The 24,336-nt window shown below is 42.4% G+C and overlaps 1 protein-coding gene and 1 long non-coding RNA gene across 3 annotated transcripts in view; both read right to left on the bottom strand.

Moving 5' to 3' along the window:
* Positions 1-1,390: 1,390 nt before the first annotated feature.
* On the bottom strand, positions 1,391-19,455 carry LOC116699026 (uncharacterized). The gene is made up of 3 exons (XR_004334345.1): positions 19,385-19,455; positions 6,616-6,621; positions 1,391-1,401 (listed from the first exon to the last, which is right to left on the bottom strand). It is a non-coding gene; the product is annotated as an uncharacterized LOC116699026 (long non-coding RNA).
* The window catches only part of LOC116699024 (leucine-rich repeat and immunoglobulin-like domain-containing nogo receptor-interacting protein 3), a 38,496-nt gene continuing 19,677 nt past the window's right edge, over positions 5,518-24,336 (bottom strand). Inside the window, exons 2-4 of one of the 2 annotated variants that reach the window (XM_032531389.1) lie at positions 11,889-12,498; positions 10,786-11,184; positions 5,518-10,268 (exon numbers count right to left, since the gene is read on the bottom strand). In XM_032531389.1, the coding sequence (XP_032387280.1) occupies positions 9,699-10,268; positions 10,786-11,184; positions 11,889-12,443 (1,524 nt within the window). In that variant the 5' untranslated portion in view covers positions 12,444-12,498 and the 3' untranslated portion in view covers positions 5,518-9,698. Of the gene's footprint in view, positions 10,269-10,440; positions 11,185-11,888; positions 12,499-24,336 lie in introns of both variants that reach the window. The other variant, XM_032531388.1, reaches the window with a different exon arrangement.

Raw genomic sequence — 24,336 nt, 5'->3', positions numbered from 1 at the left:
TGGTCAAACTCCCGCTTCCATCCCGGATCTATTGCACGCCCACACTTCTGGTCGCTTTCTGAGGTCTTCAGGCCGAGACCTTCTAACTGTCCCCAGAACACAAAACCAGACCAGTTTTAAAACCAGAGCCTTTTCTGTGGTGGCTCCAAGGCCCTGGATCTCTCTCCCTTTAGCCTCGAGAGCCTTGGACTCTGTGGAAACTTTAAAAAAAACACCTGAAGTCGCATCTTTTTAGACAAACTTATAACTAACAATTTGGCTTAGTAATTTATGTGTTATTGCTGTTTTATTTGTTTTTACTGTAAAGCACTTTGTGACCCCTCTTGTCTGCGAAAAGTGCAACATAAATAAAGTTTACTTACTTACTTACACTGGCATATTATCATCGTTTAAACTAATATTTCATCGTCAATCAGTCATGAAACAACGGTTTCCAGCTGGTGACGTGTCAATATTCACTCTGCTTTAAATCTGTCTTTGGTCTCTACTAACTCCCGAGGGAAATATCTGTCTCCAGAGCTTCTAAATGCTCCACTTAGTCTCTAACTGCATCCATTCAAAGATGCAAGATTCATAATTAATCCCAGAATGGGGAAATTCACACTGTTGCAGCAGCAAGGGATGATAGGAAAAGTAAAAGACACAATAATAGATTTAATTATACTAAAATGTATGTAAAGTAATCACACATTGTCAGAAGATGCCGTGGAGCTCTGTAGAGCTGCCGAGTTGGCTGATAATTCACCGTGGGTCACTACAAGAGGGCCCTTTCTCAGTCCTGTGTTCCATTGTTAATAAAAATATTGATTATAGCAGCTTAAAATATTGTATTCATTCATGTAATTGTTGATATCACAATGTCACACTTATTTAACCCGCCACCCTGGAAATTTTTGTTTTTCTGAGTCAAAATTTAAAAAAACCCAACATTTTATTAACGTTTTGGTCGTCTTTTTTGACCCTTCTGTGCCCCCCCCCCCCATGTTTTTGTCAGTTTTTCTGAGCCTTTTGAAATTTCCGTGGGTTTTCCACAAAAAAAATTTTGGACATTTTTGTGACTTTTTTCGACATCTTTTCACATTTTTGTCCTTTTATTTGACATTTGCTCATATTTTTGTCCCTTTTTTTTAAACGTTTCTCTCTTCTTTTTTTTTTTCTCCTAGTTTTTTCAAAAAGTTCTTTTACCAATTACTTCTTTCTCCAAATGCTCTAAAATTGACAAAAACACCCAAGTTCAATGAAAGCAGTGAACTTGTTATGTATTTCCCTTGTGAGGAGAGTTGTTGGGAACCACCCACGTTGCTTTTTGGACAATTTCTTTGAAAGAAACATACATTTCTGACATGGAAACTTTTTGTTAAGGGGTCAAATTTGTCCCCAAAACACAGGAGGGACAGCATTCTCTCATACTTGCATCCAACATTAATGCCTGACCTCAGGGACCAAATCCCTGCGGATTTGGTCCCTGAGCCTTCCAGATTAGTGGAGGTTGTTGTGTATGTACTGTTGTGTAGCGTGTGTGTGACATTTTTCTGAGAACCACGTGACACAAGCAGCAAACGAGAAGAGACACAGGACACTTTCGACGGAGTCACATCATGCTTTTATGACGAAAAGGAGTTCATTTACAAGACAGACGGTATATAAAACATACATTGAAATAAAAAAAGAAACGATATGTCTATAGACAAGTACATTAGTGTCTCACCCCTCCCTTTTGAGACCAAGCAGCCATGGGACTGAGCAAAACATGGGTGATCCCTGGAGAAAAGAAGCAGCAGTTAAATCCTATATTACTATACCTACACTATTTACAGTTCAACAGTCATTTTCCTCTGTCAGACATGGCAAGGAGGTCTACAGATTTGATGACATGATATGGCTAATAGATCTAATATGTACAGTTTCTGTTCTTCACATCCAAGGATCCACACATTAATTTTATAATTCAGGTACAGATGCGGCCAAAGAGGATGAGAGTCCAAATTTGGTACTGACAAATATACTACTATGAGCCGGTCATAGGCTTTAATGATGGTTCACTCCAATAGGCTTGTCTTTGTGTTAGCTCTGCATTTGTGTGGAGCGCTCAGCACCCATTCCTAGGTTTCAGGAGTCAGTAACGACCGTGTCAACGGGGAACAATTGTGCATTAGTGCAAAAAACTAAAAGTGGTCGATAAAAACGTTCTGAAATGTTTAACGAGGTCGGTGCCAAGTTGATAGAAAGACAGAGAGAAAAGACAGAGAGAGAAGAGAGAAAGAGGAGAGAATACGTTTACCCCAGCTAAATTTAAGGAAACAGACTATGTTTTCCATTACAGGGCTCCAACAAATACAGAGCTATACCACAGTGACAGCTTCCTCTGAAGAGCGGGAGAGGTAAGAGAGCGTTACATCGGCTCAGACCTGGGGGAAAAAGAGTCGGAAATGTGGCACCATCTCGTTCTTAAAAGAGGAAAAAAACATCTGTGGAAACCTAGGAATGAGTGCCAACCAGGTCTGTAAGAGCTCTGTACGCCTCCTCCTACTCCAGAGGGATTCTGGGAGAGTGGCAAGGTTCAAGATAGATCAATGATAGAATGCCATTAATAATCCTATCCCCATACGGCATTGATCAGTCCCACCATCCTGCTTAGAATATCAATTTATCTACAGCTTACACATCCTCTGTGTGTGGATAGATATGTGTAAAAGTACAATCATCCCAAGTAAACAAATGCTTCTTTTTGTAAGATGCACACGTCTTTAAATATCCGTAAATGCAGCAGATTACATGCCCCTCGCTTTGAACTGTACCAGATTAAAAACCCTTCGATGGTCCCACCTGCTGTTACAGAAAGTCTGTTTCAACCCGTCCCATGGCCAGCAACAATGGCACCCATAGCTCTCCATACAGGTGTAGATGAGAGTTTGGCAAGACCAATCACTGTATACAAAAGGCATGCATAGATTAAACCTGCTAAGACCACAAGAAAGAAAGTTTTGCTTCTCTAGAGAGGACCTGATCGTTTGCAGATCAGCTCTATGCAGAGAATAAATGAAGCTGTGACATTTTTATCATGGTTAGTTGTGATGGCAGTGAGACTGGCGGGGGGAGTCAGAGAGTATTTGTCTAATGTACAAACTGAGTCCCGGCAAACCAGGTCAGGGCGGTTGCTTTTGGTCAGATGGAGGCCTCTCCTCAGGACTCCCTTTACAGGTGGGCCCAAGGCGGAGAGGAGGTCACGCTATGGCTCTAGAAAAACAATCAGTGAACTACTGACTTATGAATCTAACAGTCAATTTCCCAATCTCCCTTTAGTTTTTTCTCTGTATGACACCCAGAGCTTTTATTTTCCCACCATGTAATGAGCATCAGCAGTATTATCCCATTTGAAGCTTTTTCTCACAGTGACCACTTGGGGTCGGTATTGCCCCATAGAAAGGGAGGCAGTTGCATTTGTCTGGTCAAGGTTAAGATGAAGCAGTTGTGCTGTTCAAGGTGCTTTAAACCGTCCTTCAGCAATGCTCTGATACATGTCCAATTAAACCTGAATGTCATTTAACATTGACTGATTTGCATTATGATCCCTTTGTCCAATTAGAATAAATTACCATATGTGTAAAAAAGGAGAAGCTAAAATAACACCAGGATTTTAGCCTCCAGTATTTGTATGGCACAGTGTTCTGAGAGGTCCGTTATGGAAATGGAACTAATAAGCCAAGTAATCACCCAATCAGCCGGGCTCACTTCTCCGTCATCCAATTACCGCTCCTCTCAGCTCTCATAATTCAACTCGGGACCAATCCAATCGTAACACCAGCTCTAGGATCTGGAATAGGAGCTGGATTAATTTAGTACAGAGAATATAGAATAAGGCAATGATAAGATGATAGGAAAAGCAAGGTAATGCATGTGAAAATTCATTGTTTTTGGCCAAATAACAACTGAGAGGACTGGCCCTGTAAAGCTGGGGTAAGCAATTTTTCTTTGGTGTTGTTGGGGAAAAATCCATAAGAACCTTCAGCCTATTGCAATTTAATTGGTCCAAACCTCGTCCTGGCTCTGTTTTTAAGGGTTTAGAAAATCTAGTCTGTTAGACAACATTAGACAAATCTAGTCTGTGACCAATCATTTCATAGAGACAGCATTCCTATTGGCTGTTCTACACATGCAGATGCACATCCCTACAGAAGGTGGAAGGGTATTCAACGGTAAAAACATCTTGCAGAAAAAGTTGCTGTTCCAGCATCGGCAACAACGGCCTACACTGCAAAGCAACCCAAAAAAAGAAGAGAGTCTTAAGAGTTTAACAATAAATGCAAAAAAACAGGGCAGTGTCGGCCACGCTTTTCAGAGATGGAGAGAAAATGTTGCTAATAGTTGAGCCTTTGGCTAAGCTTAGTCAAAGGCTCAAGGCTGTGGCTAACTCTAAATCATGTTCATGCAGCTAGTTGCAGTAGAGCATTGAATCTCAGTATATCAACTCAAGCTTGTGGTCCAAGTTTGCAAAGAAAACAGGACGGTAATTCTCATAGAATTGCAGCTATTAAACGGAATCTGGATCACAATCATGATTGGGATAATGACTGTATGACTAATACTCCTACAGGTTACTGTATGAAGCGTGTGCATATGCCAGGGTTAGGGTTAGGGTTAGGTCAGAGAGGGGAGAGCTGCAGGTCTGTATTTTCAAATATTTGCCGTTTTTTGGTTGTTGCCTGTTCTAGAAAACTGCCTACCCCAGCTTTAATTGAGAAATAGAGTTGAAACATTGTTACAAAACCAAAAACTGAATAATTCAATCCGTGAACATTGGTGTCTCGGTCTAATTTTGGTCTGCGTCTTTGAAGAGTTCCCCAGTGGAAGGTAGCGAGGTTGCTGGTGCAGTAAATGGGGCGTCTAGACTAGAGTACACCAACCCCAGGCAAGGGCGAACGGGATGAGGGAGCGGGGGGGGGATGGCTCAGCCTACTTTCTCAAGTATCACGGCAGAGAAGATGAATTAAGTTCAACTGGTGTGTACAAACACAGAGTCTGTGTACAGGCAACTTTAAAAAGAAGAAGAAAAAAAAGAGAGCTGAACAATTGTTTGGCAGTGTCTTTCAATTCAAATGTTTAACGTATTACTTTGTTTCGTGGGTAGAAAATTTAAGCTGGAGGGGACAGGAAAGATGCTTTCAATGACTCGCTGGGGGAGTGCAAACAAATGCTTATTTTCAACCCTGACCAACATGACAATGCCTATTTTCAAGAAATGGGCTGCTTCTTTCACAAAAGGACTCCGTGAACCACAGTAGGCAGAAAGTGAGTGTGGGCTCCTAGTCACGGTGTAAATAAAACAACCCAACCCCCCCCCCCCCCTTTCTACATTTGCAAGTTAAAGTGTGACAAGATATCATCAGAGAAAATCCATCCAGTACAGTCCGTGGGTTTTCATATCCAGAGAAAGATCCCAGAGCGGCACTGAGCAGAACTGGGAAAGTTCGAGAAGTGCTTTTTCGGGAATGGGTACAGGGCGTGAAATGGGAACCAATGTTTTTTTGTTTTTTTTTAGGGTACCTGGGTCACCCCTTTCATCTTTTGTCTCCACTGGTCCTATCGCTGCTCCGTGTTCGATGGCATCACGAGGAGCAAGAAATCCTAACACGACAACACTGACTCAGCGACCACAGAGAACACGTGTCTACTACCACACAACCATAATCCAGCCTAATACTGTGAACAGGGACAGCGAGGGTTGGAAATGTTAAGAAGACAGGGAACAGGAAGAGAAGGAGGGTAGAAAAGGGAGGAAAAGAAGATAATACAACGAAAAAAACACCCTCATCTACGCTTACATTTGTGATTGATGTTTGCACAATAACACCATCGACAATCACTACAGACATTCTCATTGTCTTCTAAGCCTAGTTTTCACTGAGAAATACCGGGGAATGGAAACACAAAAGGGTCAGATCAGGGATAGGGGACGTCCACAAAGGCGACGTCCTGTTCTCAACACAAAAATGGCCGCTGACGCTGTTAAAGGCGGTGTTCAAAAAACAAAAAAACAAAAGAATTTGGCCTCGTGAATCAGCCGTTGAGTTATTCATCCTGACACAAAAGCCATGGTTGGGTCATCCCTCACAGGGGACTAAAATGGAGTTTGCAGGATTTCTTTTGCAAAACTTTTCAGAATTCTTTGGGGCAAATTATTTTCCAAACTGTAAACTTGTCTTCATACAGTGCTTTAGATCAGTGGTTCCTAACTTTTTACAGTACGACCCTAAAAATGATGTGTACTCCTCATGACATGAGTAAATCCATCATAAAGTTTGTGTGGGAACACGCCACCGTTTGTTGAAATAGGGTTTATCACTGTCTCCCCTAGCTGGAGATAGGGGGGGCCAATGGATTTTTTTGTCTCAGTGCATGCATGGTTTTAGTCCGGTGCAACACTGCCAGCGTTGCCGCTAGTTAGCTTAGCGTAGTGAATGGAATCCTATATGTGGCCGGTTAACATGTTGTGAGTAAAAGTGAGCCAACAAAACAACAATAAGAACCTAATTACTTCTTGTGGCTTGCGTATTCACAACGAGTACAGATAGCAATGCAGATTAAGACTAGACCATTTCCTAGGAAGATATTGACTTGGGACTATATTGGGTGGAAGCACAGTCGAAGCACGGCTACATGGGCGCGTGGGCGAAACCGAGATTAGCGCTGTTTCAAGAAACGGTGGCGTAGTCCTTTAACTAGCTGGTTTCATAGTGTGTTTTAATAGTTTAAAAACACCCTCAGTTTGACTTTGTGGTGTACAAAACCAAAAGTCATTATGCTAGTCTAAAATGTCCCCTGCCAAACAAATGTCCCCTGACATCTCCAGGGAACTTTGAACATAAATAACAGACTGAAAATAGAATATCAGGCCAAAGAATCTGAGGACATTAAGAAAGACTCTTTAAATAACATTAAGCAAGAGCCAGGACAGACAGTATCAATTAGTAGCTCTCAATGTGTGCAATGTGTGCGCGCAAGGCTGTCTTGAGGCAAAAAACGTGACTTAATGTCTTTGTGTAGACTATTTCTTGGACACTATAAAACTGATTTCAAATGTTAAACTGCGCTTCTTGTCAATAAAACAAACCACACGTCTGCAAACCTCTTTTTGAGTCAGTTTCAAAAATAAAAAAACAAACATTTAACTTAACTGCTAGTCCTTTGTAAATTGAGATGAGAGTTAGTAGTATTCGTGCAGTTTCAAATGACGCCGAAATCTTTGATTATACTACTGTTACATAATTGGCATACTGTTTAGTAACTTGAGGGATATTGCTAAAATATTCCCAATTTACCTTATAAGTAAACAGCAAATTGATCAAGTGTCAAGTCAAATATGTCGACCATATTCCCTTTACTCTTCAATGTGAACGGGTCATCTGTTAGCTAGCATTAGCTGGGTCAGTTAGTTATGCAACAGTTAAAGCCCGACTGTTACTGTGTGTAAACAACTAATCTCAATGTAAGAGCTAGTTTGCATGGTGCAGCAGATGATAAATACTTTTAATTATAGGCTTACTTAGGAAAAGCTTGCACATCAACTCGAGAAAAGGTCATCTATTCAGTTAGGAACCACTGCTTTAGATCAGATCTCATTTCTTGATGCCATTCCATTTGACATGGGGACTTTATTGGGTGTTGAGAACAGAACAGTCCCACACGGAGGACGGGGAACGTTAAAACAGTAAACAGCCAAAAGGTCACGGAGAACAACAACTGAGGAAATGAAAACAAGAAGTAACAGAACACTTCAAATAAAGTTTTTGTTATTATTATTATTTTTTTTAAACCACAGTACTACTCTCCACTATACGATACACATGGCGTGGGTAGGGTTAACACGACTTCATTTACATTTGAATCCTTGGTCTCCAGCCAGGGACCCCTCCCAAAGGAGGACCCAGTGGGGGTGGGGGTGAGGGGGTTGGGGGTGAGGAGGGGGGATGCACTGGGCTAGGGGGGCAGAGACATTCGCGCACCGACCGTCTCAGAGGCAGAGAGAGAGCAGTCAGTTGCTATGGTGCTTCATCAATTCGTGCATTTATTCATGTGTAACTGTGATTCTTGTTCCTATCAATCCAAACAACCTTCACTTTTATATGTGTGTTTATGTGTGTGTGTTATGAAGTGCAATTTTATGCAAGCCCAGCGACAGCAGATGGTCCTATGATCATCACAACACAATGGCAGTAGCAGTAAATATCATTATATAACTGAATCATGCACACGCTACTATATAAAAAACAACCTACACATACTATGGCTTATTTTCGTCACTCAGACATTTACACAATTTCTCTCTTAGAGAATTCATTTTGGCTTTATGGCTCTAAATACGTACAGTATTGCTGGAATGTTATATTTGAACAGAGCATGTGTGTGTGGTTACGTAGGCTCACTTTTCCTGAGGAAAGGTGCTATTCATATGTTGCTGTGTTATGTGTTTTCCACTACTGGAGTGAGTGGATGTGTGAGATTGAAGCCCCCGACAGTGTGACTGTGTGCCCTCTGTTTGCCTCTGAGTATGACCCAACTCACCGGGCTGCTCCCCCCGGGCAGCGCTGGGAAGGTCAAGCGGCCACCAACACAGCAGAGGGCTTGTGATGTAGGGGCCTCTTTATCTCCCTCGCCTTCTACCCAGCGACCCTCCTATGGCCTCGAGCCCAGTCCCAATTGCTCTCTGTTGTGTTGGTTGCTACGGTTACTGTGGCTGCCCGTGTCCGGTGGGCTTGACTTCCTAACCAAACCCTCCGGGCCACGGGCAGCTCTCGGCCAGTGCGCTCGTCCCAAACTCACACAGCTAACGTTGTCGCAAAATCTGACGAAGAGGAAAAAGGCCAAATCTTTTGTCTATTTGTCATTTATATGAATGGTCCAAATCCAGTCCTTCTTATCCGATAACATCAGTTCATATTTTACATCCATATGATAATGTCAATGGAGAACCCTCATGGTTCAGCCAAGGTCAGAACAGATGAAGGAGGCTGTTAAATATTCTATAGAAAAACAGATTCAAACTGTCTTTCAAAACAATTTGTTTTATTTGGTGGTATGAACTTACAACTTAACTCTCAATTGATTTTTCCGTAAATTTCTACATGCATGATTCCTAACAAGGCAGACTTTAGAAGAGCATGGCTGCAAATGATATTACTGGATGGTAGCCAGGTCTCTTCATCACATATCTTTTAAAATCCCGGACTGCACACAACACAGTAAAGGGACATTTTAAATGAAAAAGGAAATCTTTTTTATTATCTCATTACTGGAACAAAGAGACAGGGCTACCGGTTTCCCACGGCTCAGTATTCATGCCAATTTCCAAAACTTATCTCCTCTATTATTCTTATCAAGCATGGACGGTAGCTCTTTGAAGTCTATTAATACTGTAGTTCTTTACAGTATCATTCAAACATCTTTTTCACCGCAAGCTGAATATAAAACCATCGAGAGGCCAAGAGATCGGTATTATTTTGTTTTCATTTAGAAATTAAATCAAATCGTGTCATGGCGTGTTTTTGATGTGGACTTTTGAATAGAGCTATAATAGACAGGATCTTATATTGGGATTTCACACTTCTTTGCGAGTCAGTGGCTGTGTGCGTTTGCGTGTGTCAAACACGTTTTTTGGGACGTGCTCATGCCTCCCCCGAGCGACCCCTGGCTGCGTTGTTTCATATCATTTTCATGTTGAACTTCCTGGTCCCTCCCGAGGAGCTGCCGGTGACGGGTTCAGATTTCCGGAAGGAGTACTCCACTGTGAAGTTGTTCTTGCGTTGCCCACGTCCACGGCTCCACACGAACAACAGCAGGAAACAGAAGAGAACCACGCCCAGGAACGTGATGCAACCCATTGCTGTGGAGACCAAGATGGTGGTCAGGTCCAAGGTGAACTTAAGATAAACGCGCGTGCTGTTCAGATTTGTGTCGTTGAAGAACTCGCCGCTGTACAGCGAGCGGTTGAGAAAGAAGGCTGAGGCGGCATCCAGCGGCTGGCCACGCACCGTGAGTGTGGCAAAGTAGGTGTCATTGCCTCCGGCGTTACTGGCGATGCAGATGTATGTTCCGCTGTCGGTAAGCTGGGCGTAGCGGATCTCCAGGGTGCCGCTAGGGAGAACGGTAATGCGCCCTGAACTCTTGGCTGTGATCCGTCTGCGCTGTGGTGAAATCCAGACAATAGCGGGTGCAGGTTCTCCTTCAGCTCGACACAGAAAACTCACAGGTTGGCCCTCACGAGCGATCACCTGCAGGAAGTGGAAGAAAAGAGTGCACGGACTAATAAATGCAAGAGAGTGAGAAAAACACAGCAGAATACATACACCAACTCAATCTGCCAGTGTAACCTCAGTAATCAAACCATGAGCATGTATTCATTTGTTGTTAATTATTAAACCTAAATGTAATCATCTCCATTACCTGCTGCATCTTACGGTTGCGTATCTTAGGTTTCTGGCATGTAAAGTGATCGAAGAGTGCAGAATCGGTGAAGGCGCTGAGGCTGACCCCTTGCACCTCCACCGGCCCCGCACACACCGGCACTCTGCCGTCAAAGTTGAGGGTCTTGCGTCTTTGCAGGATCCACAACAGACGGCAGTCACACATCAGGGGGTTCCCATCCACTCTGAGGGTCTCCAGACTGTTGACAGAGTGGAAGGAGCCCTCTTCCAGAGTTTGCAGGTCGTTGGAGGAGAAGTTGAGAACTCGGATCTGTCGAAGGCCTCCAAAGGCATGGAGCTCCACTGTCATCAACCCTGTGCTTACCATGATGAGCTCCTTCAGCCTCAGCAGGTCCTTGAAGGCCCAGGGCTCTAGTGTGCTGATGGGATTGTAGGACAAGTTGAGGTGTGTGAGGTGCACCAGGTTCTTGAAGGAAGCAGAGGGGACAGAGGTGATGTTGGTGTTGGTGATGGAGAGCCAGTGGAGGTCCAGGCCCTGGAAACTAACAGGTGAGATGTACTCCAGGTACGGCCAGTGATCAATGTCCAGACCCCGCAGGTTGGAGAGCTTTCGGAAGTTCTGGTCCTCCAGGGCAATAATGCTGAGATGACGGAGGCGAAGGGTGACCAGGCTGCGCAGGTAGGACAGCGTCTGGCCAGAGATGGATGTCAGGTTGCAGCGCTCTATTGTGAGATCCTCCAGCCCCAGCAGCCCTGAGAACGCCTGGGAACCAGAAAGATAAAGGGAGTGTTCAACTGTGATGTTAAACCAACAGTAGACGACCAAACTGGTCAATAATATTGGTGTGATGAAATTTTAGGAGTTTTTCGGTGCCGTGGAATATGCCTAGTTTGACAACAATTCCTCACCCACACTTGATGATCTTCCTTTGTTAAAGGAATAGCTCAACGTTTAAATACAAGGCTAGTTAGTTAGGAAGCTTAGCATAAATACTGGAAACACAAGGGGAAACAGCTAGCCTGGCTCCATCAAGGGGTAACAAAATCTTCCTAAAGGGTCATCAGTGTGAGGTTGCCAGCAGCACCCAAACAAGAAATAGCCTCACACATAACAACCCCCAATAAAACTGCAATTTGTCATTTTTCCACTTCAGTTTTTGTACGGATTAAAAAAATGAGATATAAGACGTTAATTATTTTTAGAGTTGTATCGATCCTCTCATTTAATTCTTGACAAGAAAGCGAATAAGCCCATTTTCCCAAATGTTGAACTACATATTTCTGAGCCAAACCTAACGTTGATACAGGCACTATGGATGGCAGATAGTGCCTTGGCATGACTGTTTATTTAAAACCACATAGTACATTCCACTACTGTCAATATGAAAGTGGGATTAAAAAGGTTCTTCCATGCAGTTCTTCATTATTAACACAGGGATGGTATAGAGAAGATGCTGTTGAGCTTACCTTGTGGGAGATATAAACCAGGTCGTTGTCTCCCACCTCCAGATGTTTCAGACTCCTCAGATCCTGGAAGGTGTAGTCCAATAAAATCACCATCTTGTTCTCGCTCAGGTCCAGGCTGGTCAGATTGCCCAGCTTGGCGAAAGCCCCCATGGGCACTAACTTCAGCTGGTTTCCCCTCAACTTCAACACTTTAAGACTCTGGAGGGTGGCGAAGGCATTGGGCTCTAATGTGGCGATAAGGTTCTCACTGAGGTCCACCTCCTCCAGCCGCGGGTACGGTGCCAGGTCCCCTGCTTGCACCCAGCGGAGCCGGTTCTTGCTGAGGTCCAGGAGTTGTGTCTCCGTGGGGATGCCCTCCGGGATGTTGATGAGGCGCCGCCGCTGGCACGACACCGACCTCAGCTGAGCCGAGCACTCGCACCGTGGTGGACAGGCCTGGCCTCTTCCTGGCAGCGTCAAGGTTATCACGGCAACCAGAGAAGCAGCCAGGACCCATTGCCACATCCTCGGCCATGGCACTAAGGCACACCCAGCAGAGCCAGGAGAGCCAATCATGGCCCTGGCCCTCTGACTCCTTGCCTGTCACAGGCAGGGTCAGTACACCACACACCTGCAAGATGAAACAGAGGGAAGACAGAAAAAAATAATGATTAAAGACATTATAAGAGGATGTGAAAAAGATCCTCTCCCAAGCTCATGAAAATTACATCCACACGTCTGTAAATGATCTATATTTCCTGCAGTTTAAGTAATATTGTAGTGAAAGCTACAAAGATTGGAGACATGTCATGATAAGTCATTAAAATACAAGTGACGGGAGCCCATTACAGGAACACGGATCTGTGTAAGATATTTAAGATAGTTTGTCGTTTTCACAAATTCATCGATGGTTTCGGATGGAGAACAGGGAGCTTCTTGCTTCAGCTGAATTCATGCATGCTGCATCTCCTCAGCTCTCTCTTGCCGCACTGAACCCGCTGCTCCATTTTGATGAACACAATGAATTTATTTTCACCACGCATGAACACAGACTGAGCTCAACAGTCACATTATGCCTGGAAGCCACTCACGCCGCGGCGATGAAACGTGAAAATAAATAGGTGGTTTGAATCCCCCGTGTACTCAAGTCACATCACGTGTTTTTATCAGGTATGTGTTGAGGCATACATGGGTAGGACGTGGCATTTTGCTGGGCATGAATTAAAAAATCGTTTTACTCCTCCTGGAGATGAATCACTCGTGCTTTAACATTCCTTCAGGCAACCTGTCATCTCTCCCACGCACCGGCTTTAACTCAGGGACAGTCAAAAAGCACCTGGCATTGGATCAACTCAGTGTCTGTCTGATTAGAAGTAAGTAGTAATACTTTTATACTTGAGTGTAGAAACAGGACAGTTGTTTGTTCTTATGTTACAAATGCAGAATCCCCAGATGTTTAACTCTTCACTACTTGCACTACTTGGTTGGTTTTGCTTTCAGATAAGGTAGAAATAAGAAATAATATATCATCATCACCAAGGAGTATGATGTTTAAATGCATTCTGATGCCGGCATTGGAGAAAGGCAGAGCCAAACGGATTAATAAAATATGGGTTTGCTTGTGCTTTAAGGGCAGTAATCACAAAAGTCGCCAGTCTTTCTTTGTGTCAGGTCTTTCTTGTAAGTTGGATTTCGTAAACGGCCTCTTGAAAGTCTAATCACATCTGACTGTTTCAATGAGTTGGCATCAATGGGATCAAACAGGATGAAATGAGCTTTAAGCTAAATTTAAACGATGGCAGACATAAATTCTTTGCGCACATGCACAATCCTCAGATATTTTCACACATGATCACACACAAACTGCAATAAAACCTCCAGAGATTGTGTCTCATCTACTAAGCCTGAGGGTGGATAAGTCCCACAGTTTTGTGACAGGTCTGGAAAACACTGTTTACAGATCCCATATCTGAAGGATCTGGTTGAAATCTGGCACAATGTTTTTCCTCCATTCGCTGGGAGACAAAAAACACAGACAGAGAGAAGCTGCTGTGCAGACCGCTGCACAAACTGACCCAGTTCTCAGCAGCAAATCAGCCTCGCACTGTCAACCAGCAACAACTCATCATGACCACAACAACGCGGCGGCGAACCTCGGCGTCTCCGTGAACTCGAGCCCAGAGAGATCGGATAAACAAACAGGAGTTCTGAAATGTTCTGAAATAACGAGCTACAAAAAAAAAAAATTAGCGTCCCTGCACAGGCTGGATCATTTTTGTGGCACATGATGATAATTCCTCTTATTACACCTTTTACTTCACTACTTATGTTCCCTAGAGAGTGAATCCTGGTCACCTTTCATTTATTCAGTGAAATATTTCAATTCCTACAAGATGGATTGGCACAAAATATCGTGCCAGAAATGAGCTGTACTTATAATATTTGTATGACGAGTATGGGAGTGTGCTCCTGTAGCGTACCTTTATCAAATAATAATGACCAGGTCATGAAAATATATGGCTACAGGTTGTTGTTTTACGCAAAACTAGGAGCGAGATGGCTTATGAGACACGTCAGAAGCACTACAGAAGTTGCCACTATTGCAGATATTCATGGTGCCCAGATGATGAACCCTACTGATTATGTATGAAGTTGAAAATTTAGTTTTTCATTGAGAAATTTAGAGTGATACATCTCTGCAACCATCAAATTGATTGCCATGACATTTTTCAGACCTCCATGGTCCCCTGAGGATGTTTTGTAAAATCCTTCAGGTCACTATTCTTCAGGTGTATATTGCTAATTTGCACGTGTTAGGATGCTAACACGCTAAACTGTGATATTGTATACTTGGTAAGCATCAACATGCTAGCATTGTCAGTGCGAGTATGTGACAGCAAACTGAATATATTTGAGTTGTGGGCCAAATAAGACATTTGAGGACATCTTCTTGGCCTTTGGGAAACACTGATCGACACCATTTTCTGACATTTGATTGAACAATTGATCGATTAATCGAGAAAATGATCAACAGATTAATCTGCAATGAAAATAATCCTCAATTGCAGCCCCAGTACAGTATATAGTGCCTGTGTGTGTCAGTTCACAGCTGCCCAGCCCTTAGGCACTGTGATGGATGCCGCCTGTCTCCACACACCCCTGATAGTCATCCTACGGGTCAGTGGCAGCGTAGCATGAATCAGTCAGCTGACATTGTGAAGGCAGACAAGGTCTCACACACACACACACACACACACACACACACACACACACACACACACACACACACACACACACACACAAACACACTCTATCAAACACTTGGACCCAGAGGAGTCCAGTGTGCAGCCGAAGACACACCTTTACTCTCACTCCTGTGGAAAATACTGAGGATAACCTTTTTTTTTTATTAGTTTTTTCAGCAGCCTGTGTCTTTATTCCCCTTCAAAAAAAAACTCAAGGTAAGTCTTGCTGCTTGTTTCTTCATCTGGACAGCCAACACACAAAATCACACTAGGGGTACCTAACCCTACACTACAAACTGTGAGTCAATGTTTGCCAGATGTTAGGGCCACAGCAGTGGCAAACCCCAAAATCCCCAGAAATATTCTGCCACAGGCCAGCTGTCCAGGGAGAACGGCGAGGAAGAATGGGAGGAAAATCAGTCCAGAAGCTAAAAATAACTATCTTGTATGAAACTGACCTAATGAACAGATGTTTGGGAACAACATCCCCATCCAATCATACATATATCATCAGCCTGCGTAGGCACTGATGACTATGACCAGATGTCTCAAACACCAGTTGTTTCACCTGATTTCACAGACAGGATAGCTTGATTACAAAACACCATGTTGCCAAGAAGAGAGGCTTCCAAAATAACCGTGTTGTGTGTTTGTGTGGCAGTGTGTCTGACCAGAAATAGGTCCTCCATATTAACCGGTAGCCTTTAAAAGCCTTTATATTCAGCCAGCAGAGCGTGGATCTCCTCAGCCCTCGCATCCCTGCCTCCTGAGCTTTGTCTGGCTTTTCTTTATCACACACACTGACCCCGCCACCACACACACACACACACACACACAAACACACACACAAAATCAGTGATGCAGGCGACAATCGAGCAGTAAGCAGGTTTTTAGAGAGAACTTTTACATTTTATTGTTGCAAGCCAACCGAGGTGCAAAATTGACAAGTTTTACACTTTTCAGAGGTAAGCTGACAGTTGCTTTCCATTTCTAACTACTCAGTCCAATTTTAAATCTGTGCTTTGTCACTTGATTTTAAGCCAAAGTCAAGTGTGGAGTACAGCTTAGCAGCTCTCTAATACAGCTGCTCTGAATATGGTGGGGGTGGGGGGTGGGGGGGGGGAGTAAACAGTCAGGAGGGAGAACAACTGTGGTGAATTTGTTCAAAGAAGATATTTATGATTTCAGTAAGTGTGGAAAGTTTGGTCATATTAATCTCCAAGTAATATCAACTCGTCCAAGTCAACACGAAAGTTTCTTTGTAAGTCTGAAAGGGTTAAATAAAGTTTATTTGTGTCTCCTGTAGTAAAAGTTTTGAGTTTTAAAAACATTTCCCAGGGAAAACGTAATTAGGCAGAGAAAAAAATGGAAAGAAGCCCTAGTTGGTGGCTCACAGAGGGGGATGTACACAGCGACAACGCGTACAGTGCCTGGAGTGGGAACACAAAGATACAATATGAATAAAAACCTGAAAGGGAAAGAACTCAGAAACAGAATACAAACACTTTCAGAAAGTCTCGGTCGCTCGTCCCCATCCTGGACGTCATTACTGCGACACCCAGAGATCATAAAACACTGCTCCCGAATTTTCAAAGAAAGCATGTTTTTTTCAGAGCTGGTCAGCGTTGAGTTTGCAGAGACATGATGGTGCTTGGCGCCAATCAGTCCTGCTGCAGCTGCATCCTCTTCCTCTGCGTCACTGAGGCAGCGAGTGTTAACTGATTGAGATTGACTCGCTGCGCGGTTTGACCTTTAGCTGATTAGAGCCACAAACCTTTGACTCGAACGCTGCCGTAATGTTTCATTGGACCGACTAACTCTCTAGTATTTAAACCGTCATTTAAAGAAGTAATCTCCTGTAGCTGTGAAGGAGGGGTACAGTGCTGTTCATAAGGTTAGGAACCCATTATAAAGTTGACTAAAAAGAGCAATAAAAAAAAATTATCTTTTGGAAATCTTAATGCCTTAATTAAACAAAGGAAAAATCCAACCTTTAAGGACACCAATTTCTTTGTAAATGAAAATGTATTGTAAATAAATAAATGTTCTTCCTTAAATACAGGGGAAGTATACACCCCCATGAAAATAAGGGAGCATAAGTATCGCCCCCCCTGTTAAATACAGGGCTGTACACCCCCATGTTAAATACAAGGACATACAGATACCCCCCTATGGTAAAACAGGGGCATAAGTATACACCCCCCTATGTTAAAATACAGGGGCATAAGTATACACCCCCCTATGTAAAATACAGGGGCATAAGTATACACCCCCCTATGTTAAAATACAGGGAGCATAAGATACACCCCCCTATGTTAAAATACAGGGGCATAAGTATACACCCCCCTATGTTTAAAATACAGGGGCAAAGTATACAACCCCTATGTTAAAATACAGGGGCATAAGTATACAACCTCCCCATGTTAAAATACAGGGGAGCTACGAATACACCCCCCTATGTTAAATTCCCATAGAGGCAGGCACATTTTTATTTTTAAAGACCAGTTATTGCATGGAACAGGATAAATATCCTGATAAAGTTCCCTTGGCCTTTGATAGCCCCCCCCCCAAAATCCTCAAATATCCTTCACCATACATAGAGATTGGCATGGGGAACTTTCCATAAAATCATCTCTTAATGCAAATCAAACCAACTGTCAGTCTAATTGAAATAAAATCATGGGCATGTAAAGTTGTGAGCACCACTGTAAATACTTGATCCTGAATGGCTTTTTCCTTAGTTCATTACTTAATGATTAATATAGGATCTCCCAGTCTGAGGGCTTTTTCACACACTTTCACCAACATTGCGGGTGTGAAAGGTGCCTCGGACCATGGTCTGGATCAAAAGACAACATTTTGATAAAGAGAGGTAGAATAGAATAGAAAGCCTTTATTGTCAATATACCCAAGTGCAGCACCTGTGCAACAAGATTGAAGTAACCCCTTTACAGTGTCGACACAAAATATAAAAATATAAAACATAAAAATATAAAGTCATGCAGAAAAAATAAGGGGGGGTGGGGGGCGTTGGTGCACAGTCCTAAGAGCAACTATATACATCTATAAAATAGCTTTGTATACACATTATGCGAAAAGTAGTTAAGTATTAATAACAAACGAATAAATATTGCACTGTACTGAAATTAAATGGTAAAGTACTAAATAATAAATAAATACATATTGCACAGAAATTAAATGGTTAAATATTAAATATTGGCAGGCTCTCCTTGTGTTACAAGACCGGGGAGGCTCCTTTAAGGAATAGCTCGGTGCTTGGTGTGTGAGAGTGAGTGACGGTGAATGGGCTCAGAGCAGACAGCTGTCAGCTACCAGAGAACAGAATACATCAGCAATTTACTTGTTAAGTGGTAGGAAATGTACAGTGTAGGTTTCCGTTTGTCTCGGAATAAATGATCCAGAAAGCAAGTTGCCATGTCTCGCTTCTCGACAGCAAAACAAAACGAACCGTGGCAGAAGGAGAGAGTAGAAAAACGTCCCCAACAGAGAGAGAGGAGAGGACGGGGAAGCCCGGCTACAAACCAATCAAATCTAACTATCTGGAGACACAAGCGTATGATGACGGCAGGACGTTGTTTTGTCCCAACCCAGAGTTATCGGATCAATGAACCTTGGTTTGGACTTTCAGTTGTGAAAAGGCCCTAAAAGTCCTCCATTAGGAAGTATTAGAGTACTTCTTATTGATTATCAAATCGATTCTTTCCTTGCTTAGCTACTCTTTTGTACAATTTGACAATTACTAATGGTTTTTATCAGTAAGTTCCTCATGTGTTCCCTGGTAACTAGGTTTTTGTACCATGTTGCATGCTGCTGTGAGTCGTAGTAGGATCATTGATAAATTTGTCTTATTCTTCATTTTCAGAAAAAACTATTTTACTGCAAAGAGGCTTGATTTTTGATAAGTATTGGCCCAGGTCCCACAGGCACTTTCACACAGCCATTGCACGTGTGTAGACGGGCTGCAAGGTAACATATCCACACTATCACTCTCAATCCTCTCTTATACTCCTGAGAAGCTGCAGTGCACACACACACACACACACACACACACACACACACACACACACACACACGGTGCGTCTCACTATCTTTGTGGGGACCTGTCATTGACATAATGTATTCCCTAGCCGCTTACCCTAACTACACCATCACAACTAAATGCCTGACCTTAACCCTTACCCTCACCATAACCTAATTCTAACTCTAATCCTAAAACCAAGTCTTAAAAAGTCTTTTAAAGTTGTGGGGTACCCCACAAAGCTGTCCAGACCCCACAAGTATAGTGCATTCCTATTTTTTGGACCCCACAAACGTAGTTAAATGAGCCCCTTACCCTAACCTAAATCATCACAACTAAATGCCTAACCTTAACCCTTACCCTCACGCTAACCATAACCTAATTCTAACCATAATCCTAAAACCAAGTCTTAACGCTTAAAAAGTCCTTTAAAGTTGTGGGGTACCCCACAAAGTTGTCCAGACCCCACAAGTATACTGCATTCCTATTTTGTGGACCCCAAAAACGTAGTTAAATGAGTACATATACACACACACACACACACACACCTGACTAAATATAAACACACTTCTTTATTGTTTGGGGAAGCATCACCTCTCAGTTTCATGAATCCAGAGAAGACTTCTGGCTCATCCTACTGTAATGTTTCCCCTCTATGCTTCCCAGATCTCTGTGATTTCTTGAAGCTGACGTCTGAGTGCGTGCATCTTTCCTGAGAAGCACAGCAAAGTGACATGCCACCAATACCGAGAGTTAGTTAGCGAAAGAGTGGCACGAGCTGTGCAAGCCAAACTCCAGCCTCTGTTCTCCGACTGCTTCAAAGTCAGCCAGAGTCACATTGAAACTGAACTTCAGGATGAAAAGTGCATCACAAACCACGCAACGCCTGACAGCCACAGAGGAACCACACAACAAAGCTAAAACAAGCGAAGATAAAACCCCCAGAAGACAAAAAAATAAAAACTACGTGCTGCTTGTTAATTAACGGGAAAAGTATCTCTTCACGTCCTCAAATGACTTCTTCAACAAACACATGCCCCCACCCCAAAACTATTTACTTTAATCATGCTAAAAATAACCATGACGCTGAATGATACTCCAACACAAACACACACTATAAATGTCCCTGCATTCAGACAGGAGCTGTCTGGGTTGGTGTGTGGGCTGAAGGTAGACAACGCTAAGTGGATTAGAAGGGAGATGAGCCCCAAAAGGTCATTTCATCCCTCTTTGTGTGTGTGTGTGTGTGTGTGTGTGTTGTCCCATGTTTCCACTTTGAACTTCACCAACACTGAGACCTCAGTGAGGGGCGCCAGGCAAAGCGGGGGAGCCCAACTGGCCAATCCCATGACACTGATAGCTTTGGCTTGCATCAGTTTCGCTCAGTGCAGCAAGTCACTTAACGTGATTAGTCATGTGACGAGCAGCTGATTCATGGAATATTGAAGCAATTTATCAATTAGAATGAATCAGGTCAGCATCTTGTTCTTTGTATAGGGCCAATTGGTTGTGAGGCAGTGGCAACAGTAATAACACAAGATCTAAAAGATCTATGAAACAAAGTCATATCTATCACTAGCTATATATCTCTATCTATATCTCCATATCTCTATCTTGCCGGCCTGAGGTAAACAACACCTTACACATGTGCGAAGAAATGTGAAATAAATGTAATTTCTGGATATTCTGAAATCCACAATTGCAATAGTAGATATTTGTGTTTTGAAAAGAACTCACTTCTCAATTTGAATCAATCATGAGACACAGGGGTTAACTTTCTCATTGGTTTCGAATGTCTCTCTACTTTTCCTTAACCAGTATAACTAGTAAGTCAGTATCGGATACACTCTTGACATCTTGTTGCTGTCGCTGTTCCTATAGGCGGATACAATGTTGGATCAAATATGCACCTGAGAGCATGCATATTGAGAAAGACACAACAGTTGTGCTTTCCTTCTTTGATGTCTTGTGCTACTTTGCCTCTTGCTTGATTTTGCTCCCACTCAATACTGGCTTTGTTATTTTCCTCTCTGTCATAATGAGCTGTGCTGTGCAGTCCAGATCATCAAATCCATGACAAACATCAATGAAGTGTGTGTGCGTATGTGTGTGGGCATGTTTCAATCCTCTGAAGTGATTGTATCTTTCTATTTTTTTTTTTTTCCTGCTGTAATTATTTTCTCTTGGCTCACTGCAAAAGAGACCAGAAAGAGAGAGTCTGTGAATGCTTCACCAAACCACACACCTGTCGAATCAACAGACCATCTATTCTGCAGCAGTTGATCCTCTAGTCCGTCTGATTACAGTAATAACTGACACTTGTCAAAAATAAAAATTAGAAGAAAGCATTCCCGATCCCAAAACCAAGCGTCAAATAGTTTTCAGTGTCTCAGCTTTCATGTGAAATCCCCTGTGCACCCAAATAGAATGAACTGGAATCCTACATGTAAAGCTACTCTCTCTCTTTCTTCCCTTGTTTTTCTTTCCTCTTTTTCTTTCTGTGTGAAGACAGTCCTGTGTGTGACAGTCGTGATGAATATACACAGAGGGATGGTAAGATTAAAGGGAAAAACAAAACACTGCAGCATCCAATGAATGACTTTAAAAACTGGTTGGCATCTGTTGCCTTTCTGTGGCAACCGTGTATTATTAACCCTAATAGAACACACACATATTCACATAACTGAAGAAAAAGATGATCAAAAGACATGTAAAATTATAAATAATTAGACTAGCATGTTGAAATTTACGCATTCGTACATGCATGAAGACATATGTACACATACCCACACACACAACAGGTGTCAAAAAGAGAGAGATTTTGAGCTGAAGTAAAAACCTTTCTGACTTGTGTTTAATGTTGTTTTCATAGTGGATTTTTAACATGAATTATAACCCTATGACAAAAAATGAACCCCACTTCCTTTTTTTAATTGTGTGCTGGTTGAGACTGATTGCATTCCCTAAACATATATGTTATCTCAATTGTTGGAAATTGAGATAAAGACAATATTTGTTAACAGATTATGAAGTAAAATCTTATTTCAGAGTTGTTTTTAAAACCCCAAATAAGCCACGAGTCAATTTGACCCGAGGGACACGAGAAGGTCCCGAAAGTGAAGACAACACAAGGATTAAATTTGCAACCAAGAAACCATCTGACACCACTGGTATGTACTTTGTTTTTTAAGATTAGGTTTTATGCATTTAATTAGCAGGAAAGCAGGAAAGGCGAGAGAGGGGACGACATGCAGGAAACCTAGCGCAGGTCGGAATAGAACACGCAACCTCTGCGTTGAGGACTAACCTTTTTAAATGGGCGCCTGCTCTACCAAGTGAGCTACCAGGGCTGTCCAATTATGACAAATTCCTGCAATGAATTTAGTTTTTTTAAAGCTACAGTGCGTAGTTTCTGTCGCCCCCATGAGGAATTCTAAGTAACTGTTGCTGCATCAACAAGACGCAAGCCTTCCGTGATCATGCACCACCCGCAGTCCTCAGGTAATTATCTTGTCATTTTTATGTCCTCGTCGTCTCCAAAGCCGAATGCTGCTGTTGTCCTTTATCAGCTGTGACTTTCAACGCATCACTCGAGCTGCTGCTCGCGGATTTCGCCAGTCTACATCATTTTGTGAACGTTGTGTTGGATTTGATCATATATTATTGCTTTAACTATAATCATTATGTAGAATGCTATTTTCCTATAATGTATAAAATATGCATGTTACAAATGAAAAGATGATTCAAGACGAAGGTTTAACTACAAATTATGTGATTGTTTAATGAATATATTTATGTAAGAAACTGAGGACATTGCATTTATTCTGCATGCCAATAGAGTATTGCTGAGTATTGTTGGCAGAAACCAAGAGTAAAAACACATATCATACAATAGAAAGAGTGAACATAGAAAACAGTAAAATCCGAAAAGGTTGCAAAGAAACAGAAGAATAAAGTTGTTTAAGTTTGGACTTTATTAAGCTTTTAAGCTCATTTGGCAAAGGCTTGAATGTAATAATTGGTTCCTTAATACAAAATAGTCCCACACTATTGCTTTAATATTAAAGTAATTCAAGCTTTAGCTTCTTAAGACACAGTGGTGCTTTAAACTCAATGCAAACATTGACATATGCTAACGTGCTCAAAATGACAATGCTAATTAGCTTTAGCCACAGTCACTGTGGGACAGGCTTGAGCTATTGGTAGGACACGCTCACACTGAAAAATTGTAAAATATGGCACTGGCCTGCTATGTCTACAAAAAATGTTTAGTCCAGTGATTTATAAGTATCCTGGTCATGGTGTCTCTCAGAGAAAAAAGCAAGATTATCAGCAAAAATATGCAAGCAGAGGCAGGAGCAAGCACTGTAAAAAGCAAGAAGCACTAAGTATAAAGTAAAGGAAATATTAGTTTTGGGATTACGGTGTTGATGAGACATTTCACTGAAAATCAAAAGTGCGAACCTCATGGTGGAGCTAGAAGAAAACTCAGAGGATCACCAAAGGCATGAGGATTCATCCTCTGGGGACCATGCATATCTGCACAATATGGCATTGCAATCCATCTGATATCATAACAGAGACCATAACATATTTGATGTCTGCTTTGTACTGGGTCTGAAGGGGTTTAGCAGTTACTCTGGCCATCTAAACTCATAACATGTTGAAATCAAAGAGTGTTTCAGTAGACGATCACATTCAGAGAACACGGCTCCTTCTGTCTCACACAAAGGTCTGGCGCGTTTAATTAGCGGTATATGTTGATGATTCTCACCGCCTGCAGTGTTTTGACCTGCTTTTCTCTGGCTCAAACCGGAGCACATGGCTACACACACTGAGAGCACACACACACACATACACACACACACACACAGTGTAGTAAACAACAGAGGGCTGCCCTGGAATCCATCTTATTAGATGGGTAACCTTGCCTGCAACCATATGGTCTCTGCTCAGGTGTTATGTCTGGAGGGTTTCAACTGTAGTTTACCCACTAGGGTTGGGCGTGGGTTAGGGCGGGGTCATAAATTTAGCAACGTATCAGTTTCAATACCGTCACGAAAAAATAAATGCAATGCACTTATATAGGAGACAAAGGTCAAATGTTAAATAAAATGTATTTAATGCCTTAAAATGCTTATGTATGGTTGTCATCATGTGACAGTGTGGAGCAGAAAGAGACGGG

This window comes from Etheostoma spectabile, chromosome 12 (genome assembly GCF_008692095.1).
Source record: "Etheostoma spectabile isolate EspeVRDwgs_2016 chromosome 12, UIUC_Espe_1.0, whole genome shotgun sequence".
Taxonomy (NCBI): domain Eukaryota; kingdom Metazoa; phylum Chordata; class Actinopteri; order Perciformes; family Percidae; genus Etheostoma; species Etheostoma spectabile.
Note: the sequence above shows the minus strand (reverse complement) of the source record. Positions and strands in the feature narration are given on the sequence as shown.